This window comes from Leucopleurus acutus (assembly GCF_964270905.1).
Source record: "Leucopleurus acutus genome assembly, chromosome: 19".
Lineage (NCBI taxonomy): Eukaryota > Metazoa > Chordata > Mammalia > Artiodactyla > Delphinidae > Leucopleurus > Leucopleurus acutus.
The window spans coordinates 26,315,014-26,333,519 of record NC_139161.1 but is presented as its reverse complement, the minus strand read 5'-3'; the positions used below and the strand labels follow the sequence as shown (position 1 = coordinate 26,333,519).

At 40.3% G+C, this 18,506-nt stretch overlaps 1 protein-coding gene across 7 annotated transcripts in view; it reads right to left on the bottom strand.

Annotated features, from left to right (window-relative positions):
• Positions 1 to 18,506, bottom strand: part of ACACA (acetyl-CoA carboxylase alpha) — a 208,601-nt gene that overhangs the window by 103,943 nt on the left and 86,152 nt on the right. For 6 of the 7 annotated variants that reach the window (XM_082861297.1, XM_082861299.1, XM_082861296.1 and 3 more), the window contains 5 exons: positions 13,069 to 13,201; positions 11,617 to 11,755; positions 2,714 to 2,823; positions 1,658 to 1,739; positions 402 to 500 (listed from right to left, as the gene is read on the bottom strand). In XM_082861297.1, coding sequence (XP_082717423.1) covers positions 402 to 500; positions 1,658 to 1,739; positions 2,714 to 2,823; positions 11,617 to 11,755; positions 13,069 to 13,201 — 563 coding nt within the window. Of the gene's footprint in view, positions 1 to 401; positions 501 to 1,657; positions 1,740 to 2,713; positions 2,824 to 11,616; positions 11,756 to 13,068; positions 13,202 to 14,969; positions 15,204 to 18,506 lie in introns of those variants that run through there. The other variant, XM_082861298.1, reaches the window with a different exon arrangement.

The following is an 18,506-nucleotide window of genomic DNA, read 5'->3' as shown; positions in this document are numbered from 1 at the left end:
TTTAGTTTTTTCTTAGTGATTCCAGTCACCTCCCAGGCAGGTTCAAAGGCCTATTCCACCTAAGAAGTCCATCTCTGAGGAAGATTCTAGCCTACCCAGAGTAGATCTGAATCCACAGAACCAGATGAGTTTTCTCAGAGTTTCTCCAAATTAAGTCCCAAGATCATTTACATTACAATTTAGCATCTACATACCTGGTACAAAATTTACATTCTTAAGACAAGATAAAATCACAGGTACAACAATTAAGCCAGGAGATACAAGATACCATTAATTAATGTGTATTCTATTTCTGTCAAATATCCAACACATTTTAAAGCAGGCTTAAGCCCCAAGGCCATAGTCCCAAATATTCTACCGAGCTTTTCTACACTTCAAGATACAAACAAATAATTTCTTACCACTGCCACTCCATGGAAGAGTTGGGATACCTGCAGTCTGAGCCACTATGGAAGATGCAATCTTATCCCCCAAAGCCCACATGGCCTGGCTTGGAGGACCTGAAAACAAGACAAGGAAAGAACCCTGACTGTAACATTTTGGCCTCGTTTCTGTCACATGTATTTTGTCTTCCATATAATTATTTTTGTATTTGTCTTGTATCCCCTACAGCACATATCATCAACATCAGAAACTTGATTATGGGGACTACTATGGTTTGGCTCATCTTTGTACCCTTCATAGAACCTAATGTGGTAAATTTTTGCATTCAGGGAGAATTCAATATATATAAATATATGCTGAATTAAATTCCTGACAAATGTAACTCTGATTTTATCATCTGTCATGATCCAACTTTACCATATTAACAAAGTCTTTCTTTTTTTTTTTTTTAACCAATATCCTGAAGTAAGGACAATAAAGTTTTGGTGTTCAAGTTTAAAATATTATACTCTCCTTGGTCTTATGGAAACCCAAACGGAAGATTTACCTTTAATAGGCTTTACAAAGCATAATCATCATTGCAGAGATAGAGACACTTTGAGCCATATAACCTCAAATTTTCTCTCCGTATAGGATAGCAGAAAAGTCAGAAGAAATAGCTCTCTTATAGGAATATAATCTATATGCTTAAATGTGAAAGAAATGATTCATATTTAAGGGCACACTGCCAGCGTATCCTAAGTATTCAATTATCTTTTCTATATAAAAATAGGTCATTTCTCCACATGTTTTCTTAACGTTAATGGCCAAGTTTTTAAAGGCCAGTGTTCTGGAAATCAGAGCCTCCTCCATATCTCATAGAAAAGAATCTGGGGACAAAAAACACAATCAAGATGTGGGCTTCCCTGGTGGCGCAGTGGTTGAGAGTCCGCCTGCTGATGCAGGGGACACGGGTTCGTGCCCCAGTCTGGGAAGATCCCACATGCCGCGGAGCAGCTGGGCCTGTGAGCCATGGCCGCTGAGCCTGAGCATCCGGAGTCTGTGTTCCGCAACGGGAGAGGCCACAACAGTGAGAGGCCCGCGTATCACACACACACACACAAAAAAGATGCAAGATGTAAGAAACGATGAAGGGTTAAAAAAAAAGAAAAAAGAAAAAGAAATGAAGAAAAGGGTTACTCGGAGAGCTGCTGACTGATGAAAAACTAAGAGCCCAGTGCCAAAATGACAGAGAGGAACAGAAAGGCAGGAACAGTATGTCAGAAAGGCTTACCCATGAAGGCGATGCCATTTTTCAAAAGAAGTTCTGGGAGCTTAGGATTCTCAGAAGCATGACCCCAGCCAGCCCAAACTGCCTACAAGGGAACACAATATGATTCATTCTTAAAATTCATACTGAAAAGAACATGATAAACTGTATTACTTTCTACCAAGACTGGCCCTGCTCCATGAGGTACAATAGCTCCATGGCAGCCTAATGCCTAATTCAGCTTCTATGCCTGATTCTTGGCAAACTTTTCACAGAACAACAATAAGCAGTCCATTGTGGTAAAACCTCTGAAGAGGTCAAAAACAGGTTGAAACTGATATTAAGAACCAGCTAGTATTGTTGCTCTTTAGGAAACTCAGTTCATAGCCTTTCAACTAGACTCTATAGAGCCTCTTGTAGAAATGCTGGTTTTCTTCCACAGATTGAATTACTTTGGCCACCCAACTCCACCTTTATATCTACTGGCTATACTGCCATACAAATCCCGAGTTTTTTTCTCTTTGGGCTTTAAGACACTTACCCTAAACTCCTTAACACAATGTGATAGGGAAGAAACAACCTCCTTCTACTCTACCATATTCTGGACTAAGAGTATTCCACTGGAAACAGGCAACTTTTACTTACTAGGAGGTTTGAAGGTGAAATGGATAGAATAATCTCTGAAACACCCTTACAAACCTCTTGTTTGGATTACATTTACTTTATGTTGGCTCATTCCATTCTTTCCATCTTTCCTTTCCCTGTCTGTTATATCCCATATAAAGGCTTTTACCAACGTTCAACAAAGATGCTTTATATAAAATTAAAAGTTCTTCACTGGCTATCCCCTTGTGCCCAACTGTAAAATGGCTGAATTTGGCAAAGGAAACTCTTCTCAATACCCTGTAATGGCCTCTGTGGGAAAAGAATCTAAAAAAGAGTGGATAGATGTTTATGTATAACTGATTCACTTTGCTGTACAACAGAAATACAACATTGCAAATCAACTATACTCCCAGAAAAAATTTTTTTTAAAAAAAGGCTGAATTTGGATTTCGAGGAGACGCTGGCCTCTCTTACTTGTACTGGGATCCTTTTAGCAATGTCAAGAATTAATTCCACATTTGCATAGTTGTTGTTGTTTGGTCCTCCTGGCACTGGCACATAATGATCTGCCATCTTAATGTATTCTGAAAACACAAGCAAATTAACAGAGAACACATGCTTTATTTTCAGAAATGTAACAGCAGAGCAAAAACTGTGTAAAGGACAGGTACCATCATACGTAACCACAGGACAAGCTGTATTAATGGGGTGATTCCCAGAACCATTTATCTGGAGGCTCTTTGTTAAGTCACAGTACTAAAAATGGTAATCTCATAGTTAGGAGCTCTTACACTACTAAAACAGCAGGTCTCAAACTTTTCACCATGTGACCTCTTCAAAGGGTTTTTATGATCCCTATATCAAGGATGATGTATCTGTCACTTAAGAGGCCCATTATTATATTCTGAGAAAAAGCTCAGTGACACCTTTTATCTTTAACTTGAACTATATTCTGAGAAAGCCCTTTTCCTGGTGTAAAGCTGGGACAGAATGGGGAAACAGGGTAGAGTCTGGAGGGTCTGTAGACTGGCTGAACAGGAAAGGTTAGTTACAGGAGTCTATCAAGTGCTTGAAAAACCTTTATCTGGATGGAAAGATATTTTAAAAAGATAACTTCTTTCCCTCCTTACTTTTTTTTTTTTTTTTTGGCTCAGTATCCCCTTTCAAATCTGTCACCTGATGTTTCTCTTTTCCTTTTCTGGCAGTAACTGTGGCAGAGCAGCTACAATGTGCAGGGACTATACTAAGCACTTTATATGTATTATTTCATTTCATCCTCAATAATCATATATAACATGTATTATTAGCAACCACTCTACAGGGAATTATGGCTTGGAGCAGTTAAATAACTTTCTCAAGGTCCATCTCCACCATATTTATTATGTTTCTTATCTTGTGCTCTTAATTTTTAAAGGTTTTAAGTCCTTCTTTAAAAATTCCACTCAGAGTAAGATATGAGGCCCTAACAGTTTGTTCAGAATAAAAACAGGTGTATCATTCTCTCTGATTATGAGGGAAAGCATGCTGATTATTTAAAAATTTAGAAACTATATCAGGATGTGCTGTTTTTTAAAAGTCAAAACCACCCATTGTCTCACGACTCAGAGATAATCAGTTCATGCTTTGATATACTAGAAACCATAAACTGCTAACCAATTTAATATATTATGGATATCTTCCCATACTAACCAAACCACTTCAGACTCTCACTTGCAATGGGGGTGCCAAATTGCCTATACTCTCACCTATACTGGGTATTATCAATTTGAAATTTTGCCAGTCCTATAAATTTTTAAAAATCGCAATCTATTATTGTTTTGGTTTGCATTTCTTTGATTATCACTGGAATTGAATCTCTTTTCATGTGTTTATTGTTCCTTTTAAATTCTTCTTTTATGGACTATCTATTCATGTTCTCTGTTCATTTTCTTTTGAAGGGTGTCTTGTGCTCATATTACAGGTAGAAACTCTTTGCTGTTCACATGTTTTTCTAGGTTATCGCTTGTCTTTAACTACCACTCATGGAGGTAACCAGATGGCTGTTTTGGTATATGTCATTACACCTTTTTTTTTTTCTCTGACTCTACACAATGTGCTTTCTTTCTATTATTATATCATGCTATCAGTCTCCTTACAGCCAACTTTTTTCTAAGCAATTGTGATGGACAGACCCATGATCCCAAGTCTCCAGGTATTCGTATCTTAAGTTATCCCCTCTCCTTGGGCGTGGGCACAATCTATGACTTGCTTTTAGCCAAGAGAATATGGCAAAGATGAGGAGATGTTACTTCCAAACTAACACTGCGTAAGAATGTAGCCAATCTTACTGGGACACTTTCACTTGATGGCTTTGAGGAAGTAGGCAGTCATTTTGGGGTGGTCCACGTGACAAGGAGCCAAGAGCAGTCTCTAGCCAACAACCAGCAACACAATCAGGTCCTCAGTCCAAACAGAAAACTGAATGGTGTCAACAACCATGTTAGTCTGAAAACAGATCCATCCCAAGTCAAGCCTCAGATGAGACTGCAGCCCCAGCTGAATGCTGATGGCAACCTTGTGATAACCTGAAGCAGAAGACCCAGCTACAGAAACTGTGAGGTAATAAATGTCCATTGTTTTAAGTTGTTAAATTTGTGGTAATACTGTTACACAGTAATAGATAAACAGTGTAACAATTTGTCAGAATGCACTCAGACCAATAAATGTTATCCCACAAAATTTTTTTTTATGTTTTTATTGATTATTTTAACATCTTTATTAGAGTATAATTGCTTTACAATGGTGTTAGTTTCTGCTTTATAACAAAGTGAATAAGTTATACATATACATATGTCCCCATATCTCTTCCCTCTTGCATCTCCCTCCCTCCCACCCTCCCTATCCCACCCTTCTAGGTGGTCACAAAGCACCGACCTGACTTCCCTGTGCTATGCGGCTGCTTCTCACTAGCTATTTTAAGTTTGGTAGTGTATATATGTCGATGCCACTCTCTCACTTTGTCCCAGCTTACCCTACCCCTCCCAGTATCCTCAAGTACATTCTCTAGTAGGTCTGCATCTTTATTCCCGTCTTGCCCCTAGGTTCTTCATGACCATTTTTTTTTTATTCCATATATATGTGTTTGCATATGGTTTTTGTTTTTTCTCTTTGTGACTTACTTCACCCTGTATGACAGACTCTAGGTCCATCCACCTCACTACAAATAACTCAATTTTGATTCTTTTTATGGCTGAGTAATATTCCACTGTATATATGTGCCACATCTTCTTTATCCATTCATCTGTTGATGGACACTTAGGTTGCTTCCATGTCCTGCTTATTGTAAACAGAGCTGCAATGAACATTTTGGTACATGACTCTTTTTGAATTATGGTTTTCTCAGGGTACATGCCCAGTAGTGGGGTTGCTGGGTCGTATGATAGTTCTATTTTTAGTTTTTTTTTTTTTTTTTTTTTGTGGTACACGGGCCTCTCACTGTTGTAGCCTCTCCCGTTGCAGAGCACAGGCTCCGGAAGCGCAGGCTCAGCAGCCATGGCTCACAGGCCCAGCCACTCCACAGCATGTGGGATCTTCCCGGACCGGGGCACAAACCCGTGTCCCCTGCATCGGCAGGCGGACTCTCAACCACTGCGCCACCAGGAAAGCCCCTATTTTTAGTTTTTTAAGGAACCTCCATACTGTTCTCCATAGTGGCTGTCTCAAGTTACATTCCCACCAACAGTGCAAGAGGGTTCCCTTTTCTCCACAGCCTCTCCAGGATTTATTGTTTGTACATTTTTTGAGGACAGCCATTCTGACCGGTATGAGATATCTCATTGTAGTTTTTTTTTTTTTTTTTTTTTTGCAGTACGCGGGCCTCTCACTGTTGTGGCCTCTCCCGTTGGAGAGCACAGGCTCCGGATGTGCAGGCTCAGCAGCCATGGCTCACTGGCCCAGCCGCTCCACGGCATGTGGGATCTTCCCGGACTGGGGCACGAACTTGTGTCCCCTGCATCGGCAGGCAGACTCTCAACCACTGCGCCACCAGGGAAGCCCTCATTGTAGTTTTGATTTGCATTTCTCTAATGATTAATGATGTTGAGCATTCTTTTTTTTTTTTTTTTTTTGCGGTACGCAGGCCTCTCACTGTTGTGGCCTCTCCCGTTGCAGAGCACAGGCTCCGGACGCGCAGGCTCAGTGGCCATGGCTCACGGGCCCAGCCACTCCACAGCATGTGGGATCTTCCTGGACCGGGGCATGAACCCACGTCCCCTGCACTGGCAGGCGGACTCTCAACCACTGCGCCACCAGGGAAGCCCTTGAGCATTCTTTCATGTGTTTTTTGGCAATCTGTATATCTTCTTTGGAGAAATGTCTATTTAGGTCTTCTGCCCATTTCTGGATTGGGTTGTCTGTTTTTCTGATATTGAGCTGCATGAGCTGCTTGTAAATTTTGGAGATTAATCCTTTGTCATTTGCAAATATTTTCTCCCATTCTGAGGTTTGTCTTTTCTTCTTGTTTATGGTTTCCTTTGCTGTGCAAAAGCTTTTAAGTTTCGTTAGGTCCCATTTGTTTATTTTTGTTTTTATTTCCATTTCTCTAGGAGCTGGGTCAAAAAGGATCTTGCTGTGATTTATGTCATAGAGTGTTCTGCCTATGTTTTCCTCGAAGAGTTTGATAGTGTCTGGCCTTACATATAGGTCTTTAATCCATTTTGAGTTTATTTTTGTGTATGGTGTTAGGGCATGTTCTAATTTCATTTTTTTACATGTAGCTGTCCAGTCTTCCCAGCACCACTTATTGAAGAGGCTGTCTTTTCTCCACTGTATATTCTTGCCTCCTTAACAAAGGCAAGGTGACCATATGTGCATGGGTTTATCTCTGGGCTTTCTATCCTGTTCCATTGATCTACATTTCTGTTTTTGTGCCAGCACCATACTGTCTTGATTACTGTATCTTTGTAGTATAGTCTGAAGTCCAGGAGCCTGATTCCTCCAGCTCCCTTTTCTTTCTCAAAATTGCTTTGGCTATTTGGGGTCTTTTGTGTTTCCATACAAATTGTGAAATATTTTGTTCTAGTTCTGTGAAAAATGCCAGTGGTAGTTTGATAGGGAGTGAATCTGTAGATTGCTTTGGGTAGTACAGTCATTTTCACAATGTTGATTCTTCCAATCCAAGAACATGGTATATCTCTCCATCTGTTTGTATCATCTTTAATTTTTTCATCAGTGTCTTATAGTTTTCTGCATACAGGTCTTTCATCTCCTTAGGTAGGTTTATTCCTAGTTATTTTATTCTTTGTCTTGCAATGGTAAATGGGAGCGTTTCCTTAATTTCTCCTTCCCATATTTCATCATTAGTGTATAGGAATGCAAGAGATTTCAGTGCATTCATTTTGTATCCTGCTACTTTACCAAATTCATTGATTAGCTCTAGTTGTTTTCTGGTAGCATCTTTAGAATTCTCTATGTATAGTATAATGTCATCTACAAACAGTGACAACTTTACTTCTTCTTTTCTGATTTGGATTCCTTTTATTTCTTTTTCTTCTCTGATTGCTGTGGCTAAAACTTCCAAAACTATGTTGAATAATAGTGGTGAGAGTGGGCAACCTTGTCTTGTTCCTGATCTTAGTGGATATGGTTTGTTTTTCACCATTGAGAATGATGTTGGCTGTGGGTTTGTCATATATGGCCTTTATTATGTTGAGGTAAGTTCTCTCTATGCCTACTTTCTGGAGAGTTTTTAATCACAAATCGGTGTCAAATTTTGTTGAAAGCTTTTTCTGCATCTATAGAGATGATCATAGAGGCCGGCATGACGTTGAACTAGCCTGAGGCGCACTGTGTGTTCTCCTGGGGAAGTTGTCCCTGGATCACGGGACCCTGGCAGTGGCGGGCTGCAAAGGCTCCCAGGAGGGGAGGTGTGGATAGTGACCTGTGCTCGCACACAGGCTTCTTGGTGATGGCAGCAGCAGCCTTAGCGTCTCATGCCCGTCTCTGGGGCAGCGCAGCTCGCGCTCGTCTCTGGAGCTCCTTTAAGCAATGCTCTGAATCCCCTCTCCTCGCACACCAGGAAACAAAGAGGGAAGAAAAAGTCTCTTGCCTCTTTGGCAGTTCCAGACCTTTTCCTGGACTCCCTCCCGGCTAGCCGTGGTGCACTAACCCCTTCAGGCTGTGTTCACGCCGACAGTCCTCTCCCTGGGATCTGACCGAAGCCCGAGCCTCAGCTCCCAGCCCCGCCCGCCCCGGCGGGTGGGCAGAGAAGCCTCTCGGGCTGGTGAGTGCCAGTCGGCACCGACCCTCTGTGCAGGAATCTCTCCACTGTGCCCTCCGCACCCCCGTTGCTGTGCGCTCCTCCGTGGCTCCGAAGCTTCCCCCCTCTGCCACCCGCAGTCTCTGCCCGCAAAGGGGCTTCCTAGTGTGTGGAAACCTTTCCTCCTTCACAGCTCCCTCCCACTGGTGCAGGTCCCATCCGTATCCTTTTGTCTCTGTTTATTCTTTTTTCTTTTACCCTACCCAGGTACGTGGGGAGTTTCTTGCCTTCTGGGAGGTCTGAGGTCTTCTGCCAGCGTTCAGTAGGTGTTCTGTAGGGGTTGTTCCATATGTAGATGTATTTCTGATGTATCTGTGGGGAGGCAGGTGATCTCCACATCTTACTCTTCCACCATCTTGAAGCTCCTCTCCACAAAATATTTTTTAATGGGTGCATGGTATTTCATAGAATTGGTGCAACAGATTTTACGTAACTAATCACTAATGGTGGGCACAAGTTATTCCTCATTTCTTGTTATTTTAAATAACAGTGCAATGAATATCCCTGTATGAATGTATTTCCCCCATTACTGATTTTTGTTCCTCAGAATAAACCCCAGGACATAGACTTTCTTAGTCAAAAGATATGAGTACTTTTGTCCACTGGTGCTCATGATCCCATCCCCTTCCATCTCCTCTAGCTCTCTTGTGTACTGCTACCCCCCGGCCCCGACCCCTGCCCTTGGCTCCTTCCTCTCAGAAACATTTCTAAGTCTCTTCCATTCTGAAAAATAAAAATTATCTCTTGACCCCAAATTTCTCTTCAGTTACTGCCTTTCCTTTTTCCCTTCTCATCCAAAATTCTCAAAAAACTTGTCCACATTGGCTGTCTCCATGTCTCATCCCATTCATTCCTTATCTTCCTGTATTAGTCTGCATACTCACATTGTTCCACCAAAACTATTTCTGCAAAGGTTACCAATGATTAGCTAATCGCCAGACAGATTTTGATTCCTATTTTATTGGACTACTGACACCTTTGAGCCTTCCTTATTGAAATTCTCTTTTCTCATTGCTTTTCTCTTCTGTTTCTCTCACCATTTCTTCTCAACACTGTTTATGGGCCTATCTTCCTGAGCCTATCCCTAAATTTTGTCCTTCTATAAAATTTCATCCTTAACTCTCTTCTCTTCATTTTCTATCTGATCTTTCAGGAGGTAGTGTTAACTATCACATATTTGCTGATAATGTACACTCTTAATCTCTAGTTCTCATTATTTCTAAGTTCTAGAAGGATATATTCAATTTTTTGTAGGACTTCTAGAATCTTCTTGTATCACATGTACTCCAAACCTGTCTCCCCACCAAAAAATACTCCACCTTGCTCTTATTACTATATTATCTATTATTTTGCCTTTGTTGATGGTGCTAACATGAAAAACAAGACCATCCTTGACAAATACTAGATCATGTCTTATACTTTAACAAGACACTTGCAGTTTCCAGAAACCACTGTGTCACACCTTCAAACATTTGCATATATGTTCTTTCTGCCTGTAATACCTTTGTCTTCCCCCTAATTGCTTCACTAACTCTTACTCATTCTTGGCTAGGTAAAACCCATTTCAGAAAGCTCTCTTAACCCTGTTACCCCTCTTAACCCTTAACCCAAGAGCAGGGGCCAGAGTTACGATGGCTCATCTCTGTGTTCCACAGTACCCTGTGCATATTTCTATTATAGCACTTACCTCATTGTATTGAAATTATTTGTTTCCTAGAGCAAGATCATATCTTATTAAACTGTGGGTCTCCATGTTCATTGAGTGAATGAATAAATGAATTAATAGGAGCACCAAGGAGAAACAAGGAAAAAGAAATCATGCAAGGTACTTTACATTTATTATACACAATTTCATCATTACAACTATCCAGTAAAATAGACTATTTACAACTATCCAGTAAAATGATTTTCCTTTCACATATACGAAACTGCAGCTGAGAGGTGTTGAAGGGTCAATCTAAATGATTTCATATAACATCTATTTTCCAATAAATTGGTGCCTTCTTCATTTCTAAAGATCATAACCCTTACTCCTTAGGAATAGTCTTAATATCATTGTCTCAATATAGAGAGCACATATAAAGACCAAAATAGCTTTAAAAAGACAGCCCTTTGAAGAGCTAATGTTGGACTTCCCTGGTGGTGCAATGGTTAAGAATCCGCCTGCCAATGCGGGGGACATGGGTTCGAGCCCTGGTCCGGGAAAATCCCACATGCCATGGAGCAAATAAGCCCATGTGCCACGACTACTGAGCCTGCGCTCTAGAGCCTGCGAGCCACAACTACTGAGCCCGCATGCCACAATTACTGAGCCCGCGTGTCACAACTACTGAAGCCCACACGCCTAGAGCCTGTGCTCCACAACAAGAGAAGCCACCGCAATGAGAAGCACACGCACCACAATGAAGAGTAGCCCCTGCTCACTGCAACTAGAGAAAGCCCGCATGCAGCAACGAAGACCCAATGCAGCCAAAAATAAATAAATAAATTTTAAAAAATAAAATAAAATAAAGAGCTAATGTTATCTGTGGGTACTCTGTCTTAGAGATTATACTTTAGTGATAAAAAGTATAAAGAGGAAGGACTAGCCACGACCTCTCAGCTACACCAATACTCTTTATCTGCCTCTCTCAGATGGAAAACCATCTAAGCAGAGAGAATATGCCAAAGAGCCTGCAGAGTGAAACCTGTTTGGGTCCCAAGAGGTCTCCCCCTCCCAGGAGGAGGGGAAAAAACAATCTTAACCTTAAAATGCTCTAAAATTCAATGTAACTCATAAGGTAAATAGCATTTCCTTCCAAACGTTTCTACTGACACATGCTAAAGAATGTGGCTTAGCAAATAACACTGAAAACACATATCGACACTTTGGTTAAATTTCTACCTATTTTTACTTAGAACACAGGCGTCTACGTTGAGGTTAAATATAATACAATCCTTGTCTATGCCTACTATTGACACTTTTTAAAAGAGAAATCCTTGGGTTTGGGAATCCCCCTGAGTTAACATTCTTCTCCTTGAAGGCTGTGCCATTCAATGTTTTATGCTTGAGGATGATGTTTTCTTAATGTTCATAACTTACCTGCATTGGCTTTCAGGTCTTCAGGTGTGACCATGACAACAAATCGAATTGCACGCTCATTTCGAAACATCTCATAAGACCACCGGCGGATAGACCGCATGCATTTCACTGCTGCAATGCCATTGTTGGCAATGAGAACCTGGTAGAGTGGGAACATGGGAATTGGAGAGAGGTAGAATAGACAGGCAAAGACAGAGGAAAAGAGATGAAATCACTTGTGTAGATCTTCCTCTGAAAAGCCAGAGTTTCAACTAGGAATTTGTATTGTTGGTCTAGGCATTTAGGAACCAACTCCCACATGATCAAGGGATATTTTAAGATGTTAGCTAAGCAAATACTTCAATATGTGCCAGCTAAAACTTACTCCTTTCTAACTTCATTTCTTGAAGGGGAAAATCAGTTACTCAAATCTTATGAGTTTGTGAATTATTCTACCATACCTACTTTTAGGGAATAGAAGAAACAAACGTCAGGGGGAAGATGGATATAAATAAGGCTGGAGGAAGATTCAACAGTGTAGTGTCATGCACTATTCTCTGTTGTAGTGAAACAAGGCACAGAGTCCTGAACATGTATAAGAACGCCTACACTAACCACCACCTCTCTCCAAAATGCTGAATCCAAACGCCTTAGAATTGTACAGACCGCCCCAGAAAGAACGGTCACAAGAAAAAGCATAGAAGGATCAATGATCCCGAGACTTCTCTGTTAAACAAACCTTTCACCTCCTTGCCTGTCTTGCAATCATCACCCTGAGGATAACATAGGTTGGGAGACATGTAATCTCTACTCATTGGAAGACTAACAGGAGTGTACCGCTAAAGCAACATTTTTAGCACAGAGAATATAGGTCCCCATCCTTTAATCTTTTAATCACTGCAAGCTATTTCAACCAAGTCATTCTCTCAGCTCCCATATGGTTTAGATAAAAGTGACACAGATTAACTCACAACATTTCAAAACACCTGTAATCTCTTTAAGTATTTCATGTGGTATATTCCCTCTAAACATCTCAAATTCCTGGTGGAACCCAGTAGGTTACACTGTATCAAACTTGTTGAAGCCTTCTGTTCTGAAACTCTCTCCATTCCCTTAGCTCTAAATCGAGTGTTATGACATGTTACCTCCTCACCACCACCCCACAAGCTAATCAATTTCTCATACCCTCTCAGATCAGTGCAACTCAACCCCATAAAAACAGCAAGATCTTTCTAAAAGCGCTTTATGGGTGCTGCCTCATCTTCTTACTTAGTTATGACTAAATTGCCAGTGGTAAATACATATTACAGAAAATAGTGAAATTATTTAATAGGATGCTAGGGAGGCAGAAAGGATAATTCTGCAGTCTCAGAAATTCAATTTAAATATCGGTTTTGAGCAAATCTAGACAACAAATCTAGGCATTAAATCTCATGTGCTTTTGAAAAAATAATTTAGCAGGTTATAACTTACCTTCTCAATCACTTTATTCCCACCAAAACGAGTAACAAATTCTGCTGGAGAAGCTACAGTGAAATCTCGCTGTGAGTCTATTTTCTTTCGGTCTCGACCTTGCTTTACTAGGTGCAAACCAGACATGCTGGACCTGTAAAAACAGAGAAATCATGAAAGTGTACAGATAAGATTTCTTCACATCATCTATCTCCCCTGGAGACCTACTTTTCACTATCGGACTTATAAGAGCACTTCCAATTGCACCCTTGTGAAGACTGCATGGTTGCAGACAACATAGCTTTTATAGAGAAGAGAGAAAAGAAAATGATCTTTGCTTGTGGAAATTCAAGAAAAAAAATAAGTGTTCCTGAATAATAAAAGACAATATTAAGGTTTACCAACAGATGCCATCATAAAGAGATAGGCAAAGAACAGACTAAAATGAGATGGTATAAATAACAGACTCAGAGTGACTGTTAAAACTTAAAAAAACAACCCACAACAGTTAGCAAACCTGTTTCTGGATTATGATTCTGACACACAGATGACCTTCACCTCTGTATCTCTAACCTCCATTTTTCTTATGAGCTGTAACTCCACATTTTTAACTGCCTATTAAATGTTTTACTTGGATATTCCATAGACGTTTCAAAATCAACAACTCCAAAAACAATTTATTTACAAGGCAATTTATTTATAAACCATATTACATTGACCTTAAGATAACTTTTTTTTTAGCTTTTTAAAATCTCTGAAATTGGTATGTATCTTACAACTGATGATGTGCTTTATTTAATTGGCAGAATTTTTTTTCTCAGTGGTACATTCAATAATCATGCCTCTAACAATCAATGATGTTTTAGATTAGATAGTGGTGGAAACAGCACAGGCCTGCTTTAAATTCCAGATCTTCACCGAATAACTTAAACTTGCTAAGTTTCACTTTTCTCTTTGTAAATACGTATGGTATTCACTGTTCTAGGTTTTTAGCTATTGTCTCTCAGCTCCAAGCCCACCCTTTTATGCTCTGCTCTATGACAACAGGGCTTAACACCATGCAAACTTGTTTGATTCCGCCAATAGGAAGGCAGAAGGGTTTAAGAAAAAAAAAAGAGAGAGAGAGAGAGAGAGAGAGAGAGAAAGGGATTTTCTTATTTTCCAGCTATTATCAGCATTGCTCCACAGGAAAACAGAGTTAATTCCAGTCTCTAGCATCTTTCAGCATTCAGGAATAGCCGTGGTGCATTCCCTTAGAAGGACAAGGAGCAGTGGGTTGTGGCTCCTTGGCTGTCAGAGTACCAGCCCTGCCATGCTCACTCATCCTCTGGGCTACCCGGCCTGGGCCTATCAATCACCTGTCAGGCCAGGCCTCCTCCTCAGGGATCTGAGCACCAGCTACTCAAAGCTTACTCCCAGAGGTCCAAGCACCAGCCCCTCTCCAAGCACCTCGGGCCATCTCCAAGCTTGTAGGTTCTGGGAATACTACCTCTTCCCGAGGGGTGGTAGCTGCTTCCTGCAGATATTAACCTTGGGTTACCTCAGCATGTCTTTTTTGTTCTTTTATTCTTCTAACACCCAAGTAACCAATTTTCACAATTGAATGTCTTTTGTTTATAATACCTAATGCAGTTTCTCTTTCCCTGACTGGACCTTGACTCATAGCACTGATAGACCTTCTGAAAGGGTGTTTTGAGGACTGAATGAGATAACGGATATAGTAAATAAACTCCTTTATACACTATTTAACAGACAGCTGCTTTCTTCTATTTCTATTTTTCCTTCCTTTCTCCTACACTCTAACCTTGCACTCAAGTAATTTCTCTCTTCAAAATAAAAGAGTATGATTAAAACCTTCCCACAAAGAAACACCAGGTCCAGATGGTTTTATTTTTACTGTATTTATTTATTTACTTACTTACTTATTTACTTATTTATTTATTTTTGGCTGCGTTGGGTCTTTGTTGCTGTGTGCGGGCTTTCTCTAGTTGCGGCGAACGGGGTTTACTCTGTTGGGGTGCGCAGGCTTCTCATTGTGGTGGCTTCTCTTGTTGCGGAGCATGGGCTCTAGGCCTGTGGGCTTCAGTAGCTGTGGCTCGAAGGCTCTAGAGCGCAGGCTCAGTAGTTGTGGTGCACGGGCTTAGCTGCTCTGCGGCATGTGGGATCTTCCCAGACCAGGGCTCGAACTCGTGTCTCCTGCATTGGCAGGTGGATTCTTAATCACTGCGCCACCAGGGAAGCCCCAGATGGTTTTAAAAGACAAGTTCTACTGAACTTTCAAGAATCGTAGCCTACCAAACTTCCAGACAGTAGAAAAAGCAGTAAAACTCCCCAGTTAGAGTAATACCGATACCAGAACCAGACAAAGATGTTACATGAAAGGGAAGTCCAGGGCCGCTTTACTCATGACCACAGTTGCAAAATTCCTAAAGACGATATTCTAAATAGGTGTTGGGTCAAGGATAGGCAAAATATTAGTTAAAAGGTATGTTACTCCACAACCAACTTGAGTTTGTCCCAGGTAAGCAAGGATGGTTTAATTTTAGAAAATCCATAAATGTAAAACTGTTGGATTTCCTAGCAAGTGCAATAAAATAAAAAAATTAATAAGTACATTAGAGACCTGAGGACTGCCAAGGAGGAAGTTAAATTATATTTATTTGTGAATGATGTAATTTACATAGAAAACAAAAGATTCCGCAAATTATTAGAAATAATAGGAGGCCTTAGTCAAGTGTATAGATATATGATTAATATATAAGAAGCTCCCAAATATTATATATAGATTATAAAATTAAAAACAGATCATAAAGGGCTTCCCTGGTGGCACAGAGGTTGAGAGTCCGCCTGCCGTTGTAGGGGACACGGGTTCGTGCCCCGGACCAGGAATATCCCACATGCCACGGAGCGGCTAGGCCCGTGAGCCATGGCCGATGAGCGTGCGTGTCCGGAGCCTGTGCTCCGCAACGGGAGAGGCCACAACAGTGAGAGGCCCGCGTACTGCAAAAAAAAACAAAACAAAACAAAAAACAGATCATAAAGTTAAAAACTAAAATATACATACTTTTAAGACATACATATAGACACAAAAAAACTATGTAAACAGAGAAACAAAATAATGTGATGAACATGTGATTAAGGGAAATGACTACCTGGGTGGGGAAAGCAGGGAGAAGGTTTATGGAGGAGAGACCATATGGTTAGAAAGATGTAGGTGATGGCCAAGGATCAACCTTTAAGTGGTGGGTTTTCAAATTCCTTTTTACACTATTTTTAAAATTACTAAATAAGTAACCAAATAAATAAATAATAGTGGGTTACATATGGACGAATGAGTGTGTCTTGAACCAAAAATTATGGTTATATAATTCTATACACTGAGATTAAACACACACACACACACATACTCCCTAGAGATCAACTTTCAGTTTCTTAGGGAGAGAGAGACAGAGAAGATATAAACCTAGGATAAATAAGGAGATGCCTGAGTTTAAGACAAAAAGGGAAGCAAAATCTTTAATCGATAAAATTAAGGTGGGGAAGGGATTGTTCATATGTTTTAATCAATAGTTTAGAGATAACAAAGGAATGCCCTGAGGGTCACTTGTAATCAAAGAGGGGAGAAAAACAGAAATATACCTTACTTTTAATGATGGGATGAGGACTTCCCTGGTGGTACAGTGGTTAAGAATCTGCCTGCCAATGCAGGGGACACAGGTTCGATCCCTGGTCTGGGAAGATCCCACATGCTGCGGAGCAACTAAGCCTATGTGCCGCAACTACTGAGCCTGTGCTCTAGAGCCTGTGAGCCACAACTACTGAGCCTGCGTGCCACAACTACTGAAGTTCGCATGCCTAGAGCTCGTGCTCCACAACGAGAGAAGCCACCGCAATGAGAAGCCCGCGCACCGCAACAAAGAGTAGCCCCCGCTCACTGCAACTAGAGAAAGCCTGCGTGCAACAACGAAGACCCAATGCAGCCAAAAATAAATTTATTTTAAAAAAGATTTTAAAAAAATAGATGGGATCCTTCATATAGCCATGTTCAGAAGTTAGGCACCATGCTAAAAACAAGAGGATCAAGTGGAAAGATAGAAAAGATCTCAAAATCTTTACCTCTCACCTAGCTTTTCTCAGGAAGCTACCAGAGAATGTTGTCTTCCCAAAAGATGAAATAAACCAAGATAAAGGAAGACAAGGAATGCAAGAAATAGAGGATCCAACACAGAAGAGAAGGGAATTCTCTAGATGATTGTTCAAATTGGAGGACAGACTGCTCCAGGAGGGATGTCTCCTTGAAAAAAATGGACAGATCACCTAATGTATTTAACCACAGAAAAACAAAATAAAACTGTGTATGTGTGTGTAATTAATATATATATGTGTATGGGTATTCTGTTTGTATATATGTTTGTTTTACATATATAAAATAATAAACCAAAGTTATATTTATTATATTTATACATATATAAATCATTTTATTGTATATATATTAAAATATACAAAATATATAAGTATATATTATATATAAAACAATATATAATATGTATATTTAAAATATACCAGTTGTTTTTTACTTATTTGACTCTCAGTGGAAGATTTGTTTGGTCTACCCCCAAAGGATGGAAGAGGTCAAGTAAAAAGGAAAAGGAAAGGATGACTGTTTTAAAGACACATTTTGCCAAATCAGTGTTTTTCATTTGTTTCTATATTTTCCATATATAGTATATTTTATAGTATATTTTCTATACTATACCTAATTTTCAGGTAATTTTTATCAAAATAAAAACTCCAGTTTGCAAATACAAGCAAGCGACCCTTAATGACTGCCATCCAGCAAATCATTCAGGTCTTTTACGTCGACCCTCTGCTGGAGAGGCACAGACCTGCAAGAGTTCTGAAGAAGCCCTGACTCATTTCTTCTTCAGCGTGAGTTCTAACAGCAGGAAGAAGAAAGATTCGGGATAGGAGAGCTTGGCACTCTCAACACCTCCAGTCTGGCTGCCTACTGTCACACGCCGGGACAATGACAGCAGCCACCTTTCCTGGTCCAAGAGACAGAGTCTAAAAAAGTTTTCTGCAAAACTACCTTCAACAGGATGCTACCTACCACACAGAATTGATATTTTCCTTCAAAATAGATAAAGAGACTTCACTCTTGAGAAACCAGCCAAGAACAGTGAGCAACTTTGGCACAGACTAAGTGAGATTCCTTAACGAAAGACCAGCACACAGCAAGGTCTGTGCACGGGTGCTTGTTTTCAACGCAGCTACAATGTCACACATGGTCTCGGGTATCTTTGGTTCAAATTCTGAGTGTAAAATAAAGGTTTAGAAATCCAGGAGCAAATATGAGCGTTTTAATTCATTTCCTTAAAAAAAAAAAAAGTTTCCTACAGACACAAGAAAATCATCAAATCAGATTGCCCATAAATTCCAGGGCTTAGCTGTCAATGTCT